Source organism: Rutilus rutilus, assembly GCF_951802725.1.
Source record: "Rutilus rutilus genome assembly, chromosome: 8".
Lineage (NCBI taxonomy): Eukaryota > Metazoa > Chordata > Actinopteri > Cypriniformes > Leuciscidae > Rutilus > Rutilus rutilus.
This window is the reverse complement of record NC_140222.1, coordinates 37104710-37124542: the sequence shown is the minus strand read 5'-3', so window position 1 is coordinate 37124542 and position 19833 is coordinate 37104710. Positions and strand designations below refer to the sequence as shown.

The 19833-nt window shown below is 37.0% G+C and overlaps 3 protein-coding genes across 4 annotated transcripts in view; all 3 read left to right on the top strand.

Moving 5' to 3' along the window:
- The window catches only part of LOC311295367 (V-set domain-containing T-cell activation inhibitor 1), a 46500-nt gene extending 34394 nt beyond the window's left edge, over positions 1-12106 (top strand). For both annotated transcript variants that reach the window (XR_014628312.1, XM_084416717.1), the window contains exons 2-4: positions 9806-9846; positions 9935-10255; positions 10390-12106. Coding sequence is in view for 1 of the 2 variants with exons in the window: in XM_084416717.1 (XP_084272843.1) it covers positions 9806-9846; positions 9935-10255; positions 10390-10502 (475 nt within the window). In the remaining variant the exon portion in view is untranslated. The remainder of the gene's footprint in view (positions 1-9805; positions 9847-9934; positions 10256-10389) is intronic.
- Positions 1-17388, top strand: part of LOC311295362 (uncharacterized protein) — a 321297-nt gene extending 303909 nt beyond the window's left edge. The window contains exon 10 of the transcript XR_014628310.1: positions 16241-17388. The gene's annotated coding sequence lies outside the window, so the exon portion shown is untranslated. The remainder of the gene's footprint in view (positions 1-16240) is intronic.
- On the top strand, positions 13509-15733 carry LOC311295361 (uncharacterized protein). The gene is made up of 5 exons (XM_084416704.1): positions 13509-14181; positions 14265-14597; positions 14739-14852; positions 15116-15195; positions 15572-15733. The coding sequence occupies exons 1-5, from the start codon at positions 14118-14120 to the stop codon at positions 15665-15667; spliced, it is 687 nt and encodes a 228-aa protein (XP_084272830.1). The 5' UTR covers positions 13509-14117; the 3' UTR covers positions 15668-15733.
- Positions 17389-19833: the final 2445 nt, after the last annotated feature.

Below are 19833 nucleotides of genomic sequence, written 5' to 3'. Positions count from 1 at the left end.
TGATATTCTAAAATCATTCAGTAAACGGACGCTCTGAGGAAAAGTGAATTCAGACTGCAGACTTAGCAACGATTGTATTTGTACAGTACAATCATATAGTACAGACATGATCTTAATTCCATAATGTCCTTAAACATAACTATATTGCTGGCCATAAAATGACAAAGTGCGCGTCTGGTGTGGTGTGCGATACCTCGAGTGGTCATGAACGCGACGCGGCACTTCTCGTCCGGTGTGCGATACCTCAGGTTGTCATGGACACGACGCGGCGCTTCTCGTCCGGTGCGATACCTCGAATAGTCATAGACGCGGCGCGGCGCGGCACGGCACAGCGCTTCTTGTCCGGTGTGCGATACCTCCAGTTGTCATGGACGCGACGCGGCGCTTCTAGTCCGGTGTACCTCGAGTTGTCATAGACGCGACGCGGCGCTAACTCTCTCTGCCTGCCTTGCTTGCGCTTACAGCTCCCGCCCAGATGCGCAGGGCTCTCTTGTGTGCGCAATCTGCACCATAGAACTGGCTTAAACCGACGATCTGACGGGTTTTAGAAGATTAAATACAACCCGAAACAAAAAAACAGACCGGGCCTCTATTAGAGACCGGCCTTTATTTATCCAAACCTGTATCCACACCAGGCGTGTAAAAGAGACAGGCGTCTATTTGGGACTCGGCTATTATTTGAAGTTTTACGGTAATAAAACTTCTCAAAATCTCTGTCTTTTTTCTCTCAACACCGCTTTAACTTGGCACGAAAGTTCTGGAAAAACTGTCAGTGACGTCACGATATGCAAATGTGTTTATATTCATATATAAGTAATCACCATGACCAAAACATTGAACATTCATTACATTGAATCTAGGGCTGAAACGATTAGTCGACATTGTCGACAAATATCTTTGTTGTCGAGTAGTCGTTTGATCCCACGTGACCTAATGTAAGGGCCTGCAATATCGCGATTTGACCGCTACGGCGCTGTAGCGCTAGAGTGTAATGCAGCCGTTACAAATGCTATTGCGGTAGAAGAAAACACAGCGCGAATTATGACGGAGTGCAAACGAATCCGAACTAGTAAGGTGTGTAAAGTTTCACAAAACTGCAAACCAAGAATGCTGTCGTATGCAATACATGCAAGGCGGAACTTGCTTTTCACGGGACAACAACATGCATGTTAAAACACTTAAAGAGGAAAAACCCGGCACGAGACGAGCCGGTGAGAGGTGATTCTCCAGCTGAAGCTAAATAACTAGCAGTAAATCTCTTTTTAGAGAATGCAATACTACTAATAATAGCAATAATATTAACAATAATAATATAATTACAGTAATGTGATGATTCATTTTTGCATAAAATAAAGCTTGATCGAGCTTAGGAGTCGGGGCTGTTTTTATTATTGTAGCTCTATTAGGTAACGTTATTACAGTCTTATCCCTTGCCTGTATTTTGTTACATATTCATGAAGACTTACAAAAGGAGATGTTATGAAGAATATCATGTCAGTTCATTTTTTATACTGTAAATTAAAAGGTGAATGAGAATGTCTCTGTCAGCTCAGCTCAATTGTCATATCAATTTAAAAAAAAAAAAAGATTCTTATAATAATTGTTTGCAGTTTAAGTGTGTCTGTAATGCAGCTGATCATTTTTTTTGTTTATTTTTTTTCTATTGAAAGAGAACAGAATATTTAAACAATGCTTAGAGAGCATTTGTGTGTGATTTGAGTTGGACAGAAATCTGAAAACTTAAAGAGAATGACCTGTTTAGTTGCTCGAAGTTCATTAAAACAACCATTTCAAAAGCTGAAGTGATTTTCTTTTTTTATATTATAGTTAGAATATGTATAATTCCGTGTTTTAACTAATTGAAAAGGCTGAATAATCGTTCCAAACGTACTGATTAGTCGGCGAAATAATCGACGAATAGTCGATTAATCGTTCTAATAATCGTTAGATTATTCGATTATCAAAATAATCGTTTGTTGCAGCCCTAATTGAATCTTGAAAAAAAAAATATAGGCCTACCTACCGACCCTTGTTTTTTTGTTTTTTTTCTCTGTTACTGCAAACCAAAATATTTTTAAGGATGGCCTTTGCATTGTTAGAAGCTGCCTCCTTGTAATTTCTGACTTATAGCAAAAACAAAATGTCTAAAAGCTGCTATGTGACATGGTGTACAGCAAACAAGCTAAAAACCCAGAAATAAGTTTTTATAAGCTGTCAACCCCCAAAAAACAAGCATTTAAGGAGACAAAAGTGGATATAGGCAATTGAGACATAGGGGAGGGGAACGTAATCGGCGACAACCTAAGGATAGCTTAGCTTACAGAAATATAATAGATAAAACTGACTTTTGGATATTTGACTTACCAGTGACAAAATGTTTACTGCACAAGTAGTGTATTTTTAGTGCATACTGAGTGTCAGGATCCCACAATTTACCCATTCATTCCAGCCTGTATCCACTTTTGTGTCCTTAAACGCTCGGTTTTTTTTTTTGTGGTCGATAAATACTTTTTATGTACAGTGGACATGGTTTTCAGATTATGATGTGTGTCACTCTGTCTCTATTTTAGAACAAATTCGAACCCCTAAACCTTCCCTACACCTGAACCTAACCTTCCAGTGAAATAAGATATGAGATACGCGATATGAGATTGCCGAGCAGTCATTCTGAAGTCATAATGTTACTCATTTAAATAATCCCCGCCCACGGAATATGCAAAAAAGGCCTGGTTGAGCTGCTGCTATGTCAAAGACACACTGTTTTTTCCATAACTCAGTTGTTTGACCTTCCAAAGGCTGACGAACTGGTTAAAATTGTGGTTAAAATTTAGTTTACCTTAGTTTACCTTAACATTATAATCCAAATGTTTATCTGTGTGCTGCACATTTTGAGAACAGCTTCCAGAAGCTAACAGAGTACAATGCATTCTAGGCTCAAAAGCATCTCCATTTACATCCATTCAAAAAAATAACCGCATCTGGTCTAATTCCCTGTGTCCGCAGTGTTAGCATTAGTCGTTGCGCTTCTTCTTCTGCTCCTCCTCCTTCCCGTTTTTTTGGTGGTTCACTCATTACCGCCACCTACTGCGAACTCGATCCAGACACTGCGTCCGAAAGCATAGGCAGTGACTTGTTGCCTCACTGCCCTATCAGGCTAAGACTTTGTAGGCAGCTTTTGCGCACGAAGGTTCCTCACAAAACTGATTTCAGACAGACTTCTGAGGCAGTGTTACGATTTAATGATCTACAGCAAAATAAAGTGAGCTTTGGTGAAAACGAATTAAATATTTAATGACTGCAATAGTGATTTCTCGCCAGAAATGATGATTAAAAAATTACATTTACACACAAACAGACCATCAGCCGCAACTTTTAGACGGCATCTTTATTTTTCTAGCTCAACCGTCACAGAATGGAAAGCACAAAATTGTGGGATATCAAAGGCAGCGAAGGATAAATCTGCTGCCTTCAAAAACCGATCAGATGAAGGGATCTCAGGAGACAGGGAGTGAAACTAACATTGCATTCAGACGGACCTTGATGCCTCACAACCTTGGAATGCGTCCTCTAAAGGCAGCATTTATCAGTTTTCAGACGCAGCCGCGGGCTCTAACACCACCCATCCTCCCCCGCTCAATTAAAGTCTTTGCTACAGCCGGCGCTGTGTGTTCAGCTCCTCTGGCTAAAAAAAAACAAACAAACAAAATAGCCCTCAAATCCTCTTAAACCTGTGTTCTCCAAATATTTAAATCAAGCTGCTCTGTTATTACATCTCTATTCTGGGTTTAATAGGTATCTCAAACTAATATCAATCTCTTCTTTCCTCTGAACCTCTTCTAATAACTTTTCTTTATCATCTTTATACTTTTCACAATACATGATAATCTCAACAAAGAAATGCAGTAGCACGTTGATCGGCCAGTCAGTTTCATGCGGAGACTCATTTAAAAGTTAATGGCCAAACAGATTTTTATAAAAGACCACATTGTTGTTACAGATGAAATATAACACGAATAACATTAAATAAATATTTTATAAATATTATCAGCTTAAATGTTAATTATTCACTCAAACCTCTTTATCTAAACCTCTCTCCTTAACCGTCGGTAGTGCACATCGGCCATGTTTTGTAGTTTTCTGAACACACTTTATTCGTGTTTGTAGTTCTGAATTGGATCATCCTCCAAAGTGCAATGGGTTGTGGGTAATATACAGGGGTTAAATTGGGATTTATTATGTGGGGGGGGGCTCTCCCTAGGGGGGTCCGGGGGTATGCCCCCCCGTGATTTTTTTTTGAAAAATAAACTATTAAATGGCATTTTCTGGAGAGTTTTGTGCAAAGAAATGGAGAAATTGAGACTTACATGATATGTGAAAAACTGCAAGGTTAAGAGCATATTTGCATTGTTGTAGTATCAACAGGTATTAGGACATTTAGCATTTACATTACTGTTAATCAGCAGTGGTGGAATGTAACGAAGTACAAATACTTAGTTTCTGTAGGCTTTACTTAAGTAGAATCAATAGTGCATACTTTTGAATTTACTTCGTTACATTTTGCAGCAATTATTATACTTTCTACTCCACTACATTTCTACAACGTTTCGTTACATTTTCTGATCAGTTTTCCCCTGCCAAAACAGGGATTGAAAAAAATGTCCTGTTTTCGGTGCTGATGCGGTGGTGACGCGTTCATGTAAGGGTGGCGCTGCCAATAAAGCACGTAAAAGCTGTCACAAAGAACCATCAAAAGTAATGATTATGAATATGTAAAATATAGCAAGGAGACATTTTAATTGTTTATTAATAAACAAGTATTTTCTGTGTCAGTGCCCTGCATAGATGAAGTTGACGATGCTATCCTCGCAATCTTCGCAGTAGTGAACTCGCCAGAGAGTAATGCACATTTCATCAACTCGGATAAGGCTACACAAGCAGCGGTCTGTTTTCTTTCGTTTTGAATTGTTCTGTTTAAAAGAAGACCTTCCAAGCTTTCTATAGATATATTTATCAGGTCTGTCAGGCAAGTAGGCTCCCTTATAGACCTTATGTAGCTCCGCCCCTTTTCAGCGCTGCGCTCATTGTCTTTTGACTTCCGGTCTGTATTTTCACAGCGATTTGCGTGTTTATTAATGAACGGCTCGTTTTAAAATCTTCCCGGTCGATTTACATTTGTTAAGTCATCTGCTTTAAACGTTACAGTCCTCATGATAACTTTCGTTAACTTTACATTAAGTAAATCCACTTAAAAAGCTAATTACTCCTGGACAGAAATGCCATATAAATATACAGAGCAACCGCAAAACGGAAGTTAAAAGACAATATTCCAAAGATAGTGGCGCCCTTGTTTCTCAGGGGGGCAGGGTTTTCTATTATTTTGAAGGTACCCCCGGGCGCCGCCATTGGCTAGCGGACCCCCACCTGCTGTTAGCATCCCATTGACTCCCATTCATTTTGGCGTCACTTTGACAGCGAATAACTTCACATCTGAGGCGTTTAAAGACTCCATTTGTCCATTATTTATTTCTAAAGAAACACGAAAATGTATAAAAGGCTCCATTACCTTGTATCTTACGTTATGGCCCTGTAGAAGCAATTTTTGTAAAATTAGGCTAACGATTGCGTCATAACCACGCGACTCTCTGTCGCACAGTAGAGAGATTACCGTATGGACAGGAGGAGAAGCTTGTGGGCAATCGCGGAGACGTGGAGGCAAAGTGACAAAATAATTAATCAGAATACTTAGCAAAAGTTGCTCCTGCTCCTAGCTCATGGACAGCTCCTACTCACACTCTCCGTCTCTGCAAGATTCTCTTGGCACAGCTACTAGAAGACAGACGGGTTGCTCACGTCACATCTACGTCGTCAAGCTCAGTTTGAGTCTGCGCAGTACGCTCGACCCCCAGGAAGTAAGAGCTTCTATTTGACTTCACTTGTCTCCGTTGAATCCAATGGGGTCGCTGTGTCCAGTTTATATACTGTCTATGTTGTTTCTCTGGTGCATAAGGTCTATAGGCTACGCTGAGTTTCGGTTCATTTATGAGACGAGAGTCCAGTTCACTCGCCGGCGCGTCCGTGTCGTGATTATCTATTGTCTATATACCATAAAATACCTTAAAATTAAGATACAATTAATACAAAACGAAATTAATTTTAAAGAAAGGCTTTGTGCTTTCTGTTTGAGGTCTCAGTGAAAGTTTTAAACAGTCTTTTAGTGCCACTTTCAGAGCGGTCCTGTCCTAACATTGTTTTTTCCTCATAAATGCGAACATGAAAAATAAAATAAAATGAATATGTTATGTTCTGTGGAGAGCCAACCCTTCTTCATCCGGTGGGTAGTATTACTTTGGTTTGCAGTGTAATTCACAGAATTACAAAAAAATATTTTGCCACCTAAAAGTTAAAGATTTTTTGTGTCACGTCCACGGCATGTGTAGCCTATTTCCCTCATATTAAATATAAAACGCTTGATTACACATTGTATTACCTTGTTAGTATATAGTGACCCATACAATGTGCCAAACATTTTTTCCTTACCTTGTCATTCAAGGGCAGAGCACTTTTTGTACAACCAACGTTGTGCTGAACTTGACAAAACTGATCTGTTGCTGCAGCGGCGGCCAGCAGCTTTTTTTTTTTTTTTTTTTTTCAAGGCAGTAGAAGGTTCTGGAACTTTTGCGCGCTTCCACATCCCGCGCAACTACGGATCTCCCAGGAACATTCATTATTGCTGCATACATTTATCCATGTCGGAGTTCTGAGTAACGTTAGTAGCCTACCTAGATGCGCATGGCATGCGCGAGCGGTGCGCGATCATGGTCGACTGACAACGAGATTAAGCAGCTGAACAAGAGTACGGCCATGTTCCGATTGTTAACATCTCAGCTCCGCCGAGACAAAATATACATGCCATTTCAAAATCTTTCATTTATAATCAGAAATATGTTTTCAAAAGCATCACTTTCATCAAATTTTATATGACATAATTTCCTATAGGCAACTGACTGCAAACGAGCAGGCTTATGTGCCGGAGCCCCGGAGAGCCCCGGCCCAATTTAACCACTGGTAATATAAGCTGTTATAGTGAGCACAATCCACACTTCGATAATCCACTGGAAACAATAGACCATCCGGGGACTTGTGGCATACTTTTTTCAACATACTATGCTTTGGGACACACTTATTTTAAATAGTAATAAATACTATTTAGAATGGATAGTTATTAACGAAGGGCTACTACCACTCATGAAGAATGGCAAAGAGAATTATATATATATATATATATAAACTCTAATTAAATCCACTGTTAGTCTCTTCTTTTTTTTTCTTCTTTTTTTTCAACATGTTATTTTAATTTTTAATTTTAAAAGTAAAAATTATACTTTTTAAATAAGATTTGTTAGTTTTAGGAGGTCTGAAATAACAGACTTAGTTTTTGGTTCCCAGAAAAACATGCATGTTTTACTATCTACTAGACACATTTTGATGGCACATGATAAAAATGATTCCACATAATTTCTTGGCTCATTTGGGAACATTTTATTAATTTCCCCGACCCATGCAAAACACGGACATGCAAAATAAAAATAAAACTTCATAAAACCTGCCAAAAGGCTTCTCTATATCTTCATATACATATTTTTGTTATGTACAGTTCATGTCATTTTAAATAAGCAAAGCATATTAAAGCAAACAATCTTGCCTTCTCACACCATGTGCTCCTGTGACCATGTGTCAGAAAAGGACGTGAGTGACTCCCACACCTTATTTGACACTTTTTTTGATACCCTTCTAATTGCAATCATTTAAAGAAACATGTACTGAACATAGGGCTTTAGAAAACTTCCCGTTGCCTGAGGGAAACGCTGTGCTGTTGACGAGAGGGTTAAGATTTGTTTTTGGTTAGCCGGGAAATTTTGCTTTACAGAAATAGAACACTATATTTAGGTTTGCAGAATGTTCCCCTAAATTTCAGCTAAAGTTCTCCTAATGTTTTTACTCTGGCGTGTTGTATGTCAGTTATAGTCCAGCACTTCCCTTACCCTATATAGAGTGTGAAGATGTCATGCCTTGTTGCATGCTGGGACAGCAGCTCCCTCTTGTGAGGATCACTCGCTGACAGATACTGAAATTGATACCAATACCTAGTTATGTTTTGTTTTGTTTGCATAAATTGATGAAATCTTGAGAGGAGAATAATATGGAGAAAGGATGAGAAAAAGAGAATGGACCGTACCCAGGTAAAACTAAATATCAATGCCAAGCAACAGTTGGACAAATTAAAGACTATAAACAACGTATATCCATATATGACTTGGCATCCAAAACACTGGATTACAGTCCCCGAAGCATTACCTCTACTCGCATACCCAGACTTTGTGAACTTATAATTTTTTTGCCTATGTGCACACACTTTGCATGAGTTTACATATTAATAATCCTCAGAAGCTCAAGAAAGCAAACTGAAAGCAGTCTCACAAAGGTAAAATGTCACTCCCCCTTTTGGCCTAATTATTAAACCAAAAAACAACAAAAAGGCATTCAAAAACACTCAGCTATGTGATCTTGGACCTAAAGGTATAGGTTAAAAAAAAAAATTTTCTAACTTGCAGTTTTATTTGACCGTTTCAATGTGACATACCATGACACTGAGTTGAAATACATTCTAGTGATGTCATTACGCAGTGGAGTAAAATAACCACTGAATCATTTTCTCAACTGGTTCGTTGAAACAAACAAACCTGTTCGTGGAAATTAATCAGGCTTCCAGTAACTATTGGCAACTAGAAGTGAGGCGAATTAATGATTCTGAGTAAATTATCACACATCTTTACTTTGTATTTAAAGCAGTGCATCATTAACTTTGTGCTATGTATTAACTATGAATTAAAAAGCTCGCTCTCTCTTAATTATTGTTGAAACAAGATGGGGCTGGTCTTGGGCAGTAAACCCCCAGGCTGAAAATGGTGTGTGTGTATTATCTACAAGGATGATGTATGGCTTTGAAATCATGAACTCCTCTGGACATGATCGTCATTAGCTGTGTTTCCATTTACCTATTTTTAAGCACATTTTGGGATATTGCATAACCGCTGGATGGAAACACCAAGATTTTGCATCAATTCTAAAAATGCACATAAACACTTATGTGTTCAATTGAAGCAGATACGTTTTTATTTTTTTAGATCTGTTAAGACAAACTCAGTGAAAGTATTTACTGAATAAATCCTCATTTCGAAAAAAAACAACTGATTTGCCTCAACAGAGGATCTGATTGTTTAACTGGACTAACCAGTGGATCAATTTCATTTGCACAGCATCTCAAATGTTGGTTTGATCATTCTGAAAAACCTGAGCCAAAGTCTATCATTAAAATGGTTGGGTGTAATGACCTCCCTCCCTTTTAACCGATATATTCTTCCAAACACAAGATAACATGACAATGACAGTGTTTATTGCGTTTTGTCTTTAATTTAAAATGTACAAAAAGAGCCACAGTGTCAGTGGCTTCCCCAATTTTTATTGCAGATTATTATTTTGCACCAATTTCCCACAAAGTGAGAGGATTTTGTTGTTTTGAACATCTGGAATGAAAATGGTACCTTATTCGCAAGTGTTTTATGTGATGTGCACTAAAGTTAAATTTGCACTTTTGGATGGAAACAGTTAATGAAATGTTTGTCTGAAACAGAAATCTTGTCTCGAGTAGTAATATTCTTAGTTAATGGATATGCACAAGAATCATAGTTGGTTCAACCAGCCTTTGTTTATCAAATATTAACTGTGCTTTCTCTCATTTGTGCAGATGCTGCTTCGTTGTATTACTTCTACATCTGACAGGCAAAGGTTAGTATTCACAGACCTCAGTTAAGATATTTCATGTCTATTCCGTTTTTGTTGTTTGCTTCCTAATGTATATGACTCTTTTCCCCAGTGTCTCTACAGGACGACTCAAACAAATTTGAGCGTGTTGTTGGAGACTCCGTCACCTTGCCATGTCTGTATGAGAATAAACAAAGTGATGTACTTTGGCGGTACAATGTAAGCAAGAAAGTGTTAAATATTATAGATGGTCAACTCTCACTAGATAACCAGGACACAATATTCCAGAATCGAATAGAAAGTTTCTCTTCAGAGTATGTAAAAGGAAACTATTCAATTACGCTGAATAATGTGGAGTTAATTCATGCTGGAAACTACACTTGTTTTATTCAAGAATCAAACACGAAAAAGAAGCTACAGCTCTTTGTCAAAGGTACATGGAATCCTTGTTTGATAAAGTACAGTTTTAAATTTCACACTGCAATAATATAGCATTTTGTCTCTATACAACAACACTAATGAATTGACAGAACTGCTTTTATCTACATTATTTTGTTTTTCTGACAGAAAAGCCTGAAGAACCAGCTCAAAAACAAAGAAACTCGTCCATGGAAACACAATCACAGAAGATTATGACTTTCCTAACTGCTCTATTGGGACTTACTCTGCACTTTATCTGAGTTTGAGCTTTCACATTTGATAACATTTAGCGACAGTGACCAGTTGTATTTTCTGTTAACATTACTATTCTCAATCTGCATCTGTTCTATTTACCACTGCAGCAGCAATTGCTTGTTTGGTCATTATATTTTTTATAATGTTTGGACCCAGTGGATCACAATGCTATCACTCTGGACTAGAGACCTGCACGGGTTCGGGTACCCGCGGGTACCCGACGGGTGACCCGCAAATTTTGCTCAAACGGGTGAGAAATATCCAACTGTGTCGGATACGGGTGCGGGTCGGGTCGGACACGGAGGAAACACGGGTTTAAAACAATCACGTGCAAACGTAAAAATATATGCATATTTTTAGGAACACACTTACAAAAATATGCCTGTATTTCAAGTTGATAAAATAATTTAAAATCCACATCAGTTTATTTGTGCCCACGCCCTCTCAGGAGTCTGTCTCTATACTTTCACTTTGAAAAAAAACACGTCATAACCGCGCGCGCGATCTGCTTGCAGTCGGCGAGATGGATGCTGAAGAGTTGGAGAAAAGAATAGCTAGGACTAGAAGATTGTAAAGTTGTCGACAATACGTTATCAAAAATCAAGTCCATTGTGTGGGAGAAATTTGGAGATATCTGAAGAAAACAATATTGTGAAAGGATTTGCTGCATGCATTTTCGTGTTGGATAGCCGCAAATGTGGATTAATCGCCGAGGAAGCACGCAGGAACTGTGGTAAGCAGTTCTATCGAACAGTATTTTTCACATTTAACACTGTTAAATATGTGTTGTGTGTTTGCGTGTTTGAACCCAAAATTGTCAGATGTAAGCTAGACAAAATTGCGTGGCAGAAAATAGTGTTGTAGCCGCGTCTGTTATTAGGCTACTCGAGTTTTGTGGTAACGTTGGCTATGTTCTTCAGGTACCGGCCGTTTGACAGATTCGGCTGAAGTTGTCCTTGTGTTAATGGTTGCGTAATAACTTCTATATGACCGGGCAATAAACATTTTTGTAAGTGTGTCTATAATGTGATAGTTTAAACTGATTTTATTTCGGTTGCGGGTCGGGTGTCGGTTCTATTTTAAGCGGGTCGGGTCGGGTGCGGATTTGAATTAGTGCTGCTGTCGGAAAACGGGTCGGATTCGGTTTTAAGCACTGCGGGTGCGGATTTAAAAAATTAGACCCGTGCAGGACTCTGCTCTGGACTATGCCGTTGACTTGGGTTCCGTTCATTTGATGTTGAGTCTTTATTATTGGGGCCAAGCAGTGTAAGTGTTGTTATTATTATTCTGCTCTTGAGTCTATGGCAGTACATAGAAACGTTCATTGGAAAGTTATAGAATTTGGCACACAGAGCATGGTCTGAACATCAACGATATTTTCACCAAGCTTGCCTTGTCGTTTTGACATTAAATGTCAAATCGCCCTTTCAAGAGTGTAAAATCAACTTCTTCACGTTATATAAATTTATATAAACTTTTTTGCCATTAGTGTGCTTGGCCCTTTATCCGCTACGTGCAGCCGTATTTTATATTGTATACTGTTACATGTTTTGGTTTGCTTGTTTTTGTTTCTGTAATAAGTGCTCTGTAATAAAATAAGAAACATCCACCCTCTGTTCTCATACTGTCTGACTTACCTGAATGCTATTGTTAAAAAAATAAAGCAGTGGTTTCATTTGTGATTTAGTTATTTAGTATTAATTTTATTGTTTTCATCTTTGTTCTTATTTTTAATAAAGCAAAATAAAATAACAAACATAATTATTCAGTGATGGTGGAAATAAAAACACACCCCTGTTAAAACAGCTCTAAAAAATGTAAGATAAATCATATCAGAACTGTTGCATGTCTAATGTAAAAACGTATGTAATGCTACTGCAAACCAAAGTGAAACATTTCAGAGAAAGAAACAAAATTGTAATAACTGCATAATTGTGTACGCCCCTGAACTAATACTTAGTTGAAGCATCATTTGATTTTATTACAGCACTCAAGTCTGTTTGAAAGGAGTCTATATCAGCTTGGCACATGTTGACTTGGGAATATTTTCCCAATCTTCTTAGAAAAAAACGTTACAGTTACTCCCCTGGTAAAAAAAAAAAAAAAAAAAAAATATATATATATATGTATGTGCTAAGTATACTGCAGCCAGACTAATTTAGTATACTTCCAAGTGTGTTAATGATTAGTTAACTTGAAGTATGCTATTTTGAAACAACTAATTTTGTACTAAGTATATTTTAGTTGTAATTAAATTGAAGTAAAGCATAACTTTAAGTGTATTTAGTGTACTTTTGTGTACTAAATTGGAACAACTTCATGTATACTTTGTATACTTTAAGTATATGCCTGTGTAGGGACTAATTACATGCTTGATTAGTGATATTAAAGTGTACTTTGTGTTACAAGTACATTACAAATTCATTACGAGTGTCTTCAAAACATACAAGCAATATACCATAAGTGCATTTATATATTTTTATTTTTAAAAGATTTATTTTTGCCATTTATTAGGATAGGACAGTAGCTAGATAGGAGGTGAGGTGAGAGAGAGGAGGGACGGGATCGGGAAAGTTCCACGAGGCGGTACTCAAACTCGGGTCACCCGAAGCACAACAGCGCTACATGTCGGCGCACTTGTCCACGAGGCTATCTACGCCGACCATTAGTGTATACTACAAATTGCACACTTTGTCTTCAATAACAAATGCACATTAATAGACAAATAATACTTAGCTATATTTTGTACAAAATACTATTGTATACTATAATGTATTTTGAAAGTATACTTTCAATGCATTATTACATTATTACAGTGATCATTTCCAGCACACAGTTAAAATATACCTAAAATATATTTTTAATAAAGTGCAAATAAATACACACACACACAAAAAAAAGAATTTTCACTTCAAGATTATTTGTCTAAAATATATTTTTTAGAAAATTGACTAAAGTACAATTATTTTAAAGTGTGTTAAAAGTTGTATTGTAAAAATAGGTAAAAGCATGATGCTAATATATTTTTCATATATTTAAAGAGAGTACTATTTTTGTTAGTATATTTGCAATGTGCTATTGAAAAAGGTAATATATTTCAAATTCAATAAAGTATACTTAGACTTATACTTTCCACTAGGTTCTTGTATATAAGTAATTGTAGTAACTGTAATTGTAAGGCACAGCACCTGCTGGTGGAATCCTCAAACTGCAAATACACAGATTTTTCAACATCAGAGTTGAATCTGTGGTCAGTGATATTATGATTATAGCTAAGTTATTAAGTGCAGATTCTTTTAAACCACTCCAACATATTTCCATTGCAACGTGAGTTGGTGCTGTTTATCAAATCATAATATATGCTAATATAACTAAAGCCGTTTTCTGTTAGCCATTTTTGTATGCCTGTTTGTTTGTTGTTGTTTTTTTTTTGTTGCTTTTGTGTTTTATCTTTGTACGAAAGATATTTTGATATAATCCAGCCTACTTCATATGATATCAAATTATTTTGAAAAATGAATTAATACGAAAGTGCTGTGTGATCATGAGTTCAGCTCTGACTTCCCCTCTCGTCTGTGTGGTCGAGGTTTGTGTTTCCTCTCACAGTACGAGATGTGTGAATGATCACTATAGCAGATATTATTCATCTGGATCAGACAATGAAGATCATACAGCTGCAGATCTGTGAGTTTCTCACGTCACATTTGATTGAGTCAGTTTTCTTTTGATTTTATATCTTAATAAATGTGTTTTTCTTTCTCTCATAGATCTGTTCATGTTGTATCAAGCCACAGAGAGTCTAACAAACATACCAGTAACTTTAGGATCTGATGTGATTATAACCTGTGATCTTGATATAGAGGAGATTTACTGGTACAAACTGAAATTACCGGATCCTCCAGTGTTGATCTTACGCAGTTTTGATAGAACATATGAAAAAGCTGAATATGAAAACAGCAGCTTTAAACACAAATACTCAGTGAAAACTAACAGTCGTCTGTTCATCAGAAATATCACCATTGATGAATTAGGAGTTTATTATTGTGTGAAAACTAGTGAACCACTAAAATTCAACAACGGCACCAAAATCTACATCAGCGGTGAGTTATTTATCATTTCATGTCTTTATAAACCACATGATGGATTCCAGATTGAATATACTGTATGAAGATCTAATAATAGTTTCATTGTTCTGTTAAAGACAGAAACTGAATAAAGATTGAACTACAAACCTTTTACAGACTCCGTCCACAGGAATCAGACAGATGACGCTCCACAACACCAGATACCATGGAGAAATCTGACCATCATCATATCTGTCCTGCTGAATGTGCTTCTGACCATTGCATTATTAGGTTTGCACTTGTTTTACTACAGTAAAAGTCTCTTTGAATCTCTGTTCAATAATTTCCTATTATCACTGTAAAGCTGCTTTGAAACAATCTGTATTGTTAAAAGCACTATATAAATGAAGGTGACTGAACGAACTACAAGTAGACAAAATCTAGATCTACACAAATGTAACAATATCCTATCTTATATCAGTCTTAATTTAGTTTTTAATTTAGTTTGTTTAAACTGTCAAAAGGTGATGTTTATTCACTGTTGTTTTCTTCAGGTGTGGTGAAGAACTGCCTTCATGCAACTAGAAGATCTAAAAATAGTTCAGAGAACCCACAAAGTACCACTCCAGCTGAGGTAAGAATAATTCTGTAATGAATATTAGCTTAATTTTTAAAAATGGCTTAATTAGCATACTATTTTCACATAGTGTTGTAGATCCATTATTTGAATGAATATGTGACATTAAACAACTACAGTACAGTATAATGACCTCTAAACTGCATATTTGACTGTTGTACATTGCACTAGTTTTATGTCTCACATAACAGCACTTCTAACTTGTCAGATCTCTATTTCATGTCCATTTATAGATTTAATAGATTATTGCAAAGTAAACCCGTTCAGACACATCTACTTCATGTCGGAGGTTTTATTTTATGATAATGATGGCCTGGCTGTACATTATTCCTTACATAAATGGCCATTCATTGCTAATATCTTAATCTTTCAGTTTGCTGAAATTGAATTATCCATGCCTCCCGGTGGAAGCAGGTCTTGCCAGGATCATCAGGCCACCTACTCTCTTCTACAGCCAATAAAAACGTAATGATGTATGATATTTAATGATTTGTAATATTCATAATTTGTAAATAAAAATATAAAGTTTAACGTTTCTGTACTTCTATTTGTGAATCTATCTATTCATAGATTTAAACATTTTAGTGGCGTAATCTGATTCATATCAAATGCAGAGTAATGAACATGGAAATTGAGATCAGATTTGAAACAAAGTTGAATATGTATGAACCTTTTAACCTTGGATGGGTTGAAACGTTTTTTTGGATTTCCAAATTCGGGGAACAGACACAGTCTCTATGTGATGATAGCTAGGTGAAAGAGGCTCTATGTGATGGGATTTATCTGACCTTGGTGACGTGAGACAGCTAGCAGACGGTCGGTTTAGCCAGTCATTCATACTTGTATGAATGCAGACAGTTAGTAATGATCAGTTCTGAGATTATTTGACACACAATGTTTAAAGTTATGAAAAGTAGAATGAAAAAAAAAAACTTACTGGTTGAACATAAAGTGCTGAAAGTAGTGGGCACTGGGGCTATTTTCCACAAGAGGAAATTGGAGAGTTTCGGGAGTTTCCACGACTGGTGGTTTTAACCACGAGGTTGATCTGCACAAACAAGAGTATTTTGCATGCATGTTTTTGTGTGTTACCTTGTTTGCTGCTTAATGAGTTGTTTTATGTCTAAACATGCAGTGTGGTCGATGCTGTATAGAGTGGTAGAAATATACTGTTCTTGTCTGGTATGAAATGTTGCTGTTTTGAATGGAGATCTTGCTTTTACAGCGCTGACTTGTTCAGACTAGCAGTGGAAGTTGCATGTAAACCACAGTCTAATGGGGTTTCTTGGGCCTGAAAGCAGCTTCTTAGCCCAGTTTCATGAAACTTGCAACAAATAATGCTTAATCTCACCACAGATCAGATGGCACATCTGAATATAAAAGATTTCATAAAGATTTGACATGCAGCTGGTAATCACAGTTTTTTCTTTTTTTCTTTCTTTGGCTTGCGTTTTAATAGTTTTTAAATATGTTTTAACCTATTAAAACACCCACTTGTGCTCATCTCTTCTATGTGGTTGACACGCACAGTGGTTTCTTGCAAACGAACTTTTCCGCTGTTTGGTCACTTGATAGACACAGCTCTAGTCATGGTTCACGACTGTGAGTTTATTTATATTTTATTTATATATTAGTCATAGACCAGGGGTAGACGCCAGCCAAATCTAATTTTATGCATATGAGAACAAGGCTGTGAGAGATAGACATAAAATCTTTATAATGCATGTGATGTAAAGTTCCAAGATCACATGCCGTTTTTAAAACTCAAAACTTTCAACTCTTTTGTGGAATTTATGTGTAACTCCTCCACCCGGGTCCTACTCGCCCCGCTCTATGCGGTCCTTAAACCCCGGTCTCCAGCGTGAGAGTCAGGCGCTCTAACAAGGAGGCTAAAGACTGCAGCCTCTAGCGTCTGTTACTAGAGTGGCTACTGAGATCAGAGGAGTGAGGTTTACTTGCACAGCAACTACTTGCTGGCCTCCGTTACACATGGATTTTTTTTTTTTTTTTTGGAAAGATGTTTCTTTTGTCCACTGAATAATTCTCCATTTGTGTCTTTGCGAACAGCATTGACCTTTTTTTCGTTCTTTTTTTCAAATACTAATACAAACTTAATTTAGAGTTTATATCATGATTCAGAATTTAGAGATATAAACTCTTTATTCTGTCTGTAAAATGTTTAGGTTTAAATATTATTTCATGCTGTAATAAAATATATATATATATATATATATAATATTATTTACTATAATAGTAAATCATGTCCCATATGAACTGCATGTGAATATTATTTACTACATTATTTATGTTTACATCAAATTCATGCTTAAATAGCAACAAATAGTTAGTAATAGCCAGACAGATTTTTACCACTAACTGGCATGGTACAATTTTGAACCCTATTTCATACATCATATCCAGTAAAAAAAAAATACAGTCTTGTAGCCACAATCCAGTGCAAATAATGGATTTTTTAATCCCTTCTGTGCAAAGTTATAAATGGAAGGTCTTATTGAATTTCACATTAAATTACACGGATTTGTTCTAAATGACATCACACCAGTTCATTCTTCAATTTCGCTTTGAGTGTATCGGGGTTTGACTCCTGAAATTTTTGTTCGGTTTGAGGAGCTTTTTAAAGTAGGACACGTGCAACAGAATAGATCCCTGCAAACATGCTGGCTTTTTGTGTTGACAGTGGGCTAGGGCCAGCCACACCAAACCTAAACAGGCCCACAGCTTTGGGCTCACCGCGGGCTCTCTGTGAGCAGCCCACATTAGCAGATTGCCCAAATTAAGCCCATGATGATCCAGTGTGGGCTTTTGTACCTTTGGGCCCATGCAGGTTTTGTGTAGGCAGCCCACTTTCATTTCCCACACTCTGTTTGGCTGCTTTTTAAAATTTAATGTGAAATAGTCTATTCCCTAGTACGGGTTGTGTTGAGCCATTCGATAGTCTGGTTGATGGAAAAAATATGAAAATGTTGCAATAAACGCGTTAAGAATCCACACAACGGAGGACTCTTATTCTGCAGTGCAGAACTGAGGAAGAACTGATGACAGAACAGTTTGATCTTCGGCTGACAAATCAGAGGAAAGGGGCGTTTCATTCCCGCCCACGTGTAGAAATCGAATATTCAAGCTGTTTATTCATTTTTCTACCTCAGAACGAAAAACGAAAAATCAAGCTGAATTCTTCTTTTTCATTTTTTTTGGAAAAAATGAAAATTCGAAAAAGGAACTGCTTTCAATGTTTTCTACTTTCAATATTACATAAAAAACGACTGAACGAATGATCCACGGATTAGAACAACATCAGGCCGAAACACAGTTGGTTTTGGGAGTTCGAAACAGCTTGCCAAAGCTGGTAAACCCATTTGTACTCCCATTGGTCTGTGGCGATTACATAATAAGTAGTTGTGCGCGGAGGCTCCGCCTTCTTTCACGTGAAAATCTTTTCTTGTTCAGTTGTCGGCGGTTGAGGTCAGATGTCCGCGAGTGATAACATGAACACACTGGAGAGCTGCTTTATAGAAGAAAATGTAGTTGACACTGTTTTTCATGTTTAATACGGTAAAACTGCTTGATTTTAAGCAATCTTTTGTATAAAGTGCTATATAAATAAACGTGACGTGACTTTACTGGAGTGCCGTAGAGCTTGTGCAAAATATAACCACGTTGCTTTTCTTATGCTTTATTAGAATGCTTTCTGTTTTCTCAATTTTGTTGTGTTTATTTTGATATTGAGAGGAAAGCACGCAGAACATTTACATATTCATCTAAACACCGCTCTCAGCAGTGTTGGCGGTGTCAGATGTTCAATAACAGTATATTGCTGCTCACGTATATCTCGAACTTCGTTTTACCCCTAAAAGAAGAACGAAATAGGACTTCGGGGTGAGTCAAAAACAAGAAACAAGAAACTGGTTATCATAGCCTGTTAGCCCCTGTTGACTCCAAAGAGGAAAAAAAGCCATGAACAAAACTACAAAAAGTAAAAGAAATAAAATCCAGGCTAATTTTAATACATGCTCATTTGCTTTGATATATATTGTGAACAGAATTGAACACACTTGTGGTCAGAGCAAGCCTGACTTTAACTTCCTCTTGATGTGTGACCGTTTTAAAGCTATGAGGTGTAGTGTCATGTGAAAGTAACAGGACTAGGTCCTGCTGAAGTGTTTTAAGAGCCTGAAGATCATGTGCTTTGGAAATTAATACTTTATGATGTTTAATGACACAATAATGATCTATATTGTGTGTGTGTGTGTGTGTGTGTGTGTTTATGTCGCAGACTTGCTTATGATGTGAAGCTGCAGAAACTTTAACAAATCAACCAACAGATTTGGAGTAAAATGTGAAACTGTGATCTTGATGTAAAGAAGTTAAAGGTTAACTTGGTTATTACTAAAACTACCAGATTCTCCGGTTCTGACATTACGCACTTTCTCATCTACAACTCCTCATTACTACAATAATAGATTTAGACACAAATATTCAGTGCAAAGAAAGCAACGCCTGTTCATATATAATGTCACTGTTGATGATTTGCGACTTTATTACTGTGTGACCAAAGACATTCCTCCAAAATACAGCAATGGCGGCAGACTGCACATCTTTGGTGAGTTCAGTGAT

What these genes read in the sequence shown, in the direction of transcription:
- LOC311295361 (XM_084416704.1), top strand. Translation starts at nt 14,118, where the DNA reads ATGATCACTATAGCAGATATTATTCATCTGGATCAGACAATGAAGATC. An exon ending in GATCATACAGCTGCAGATCT is followed by an intron (nt 14,182 to 14,264) that starts GTGAGTTTCTCA and finishes TTTCTCTCATAG; the next exon opens with ATCTGTTCATGTTGTATCAA. An exon ending in TCTGACCATTGCATTATTAG is followed by an intron (nt 14,853 to 15,115) that starts GTTTGCACTTGT and finishes TGTTTTCTTCAG; the next exon opens with GTGTGGTGAAGAACTGCCTT.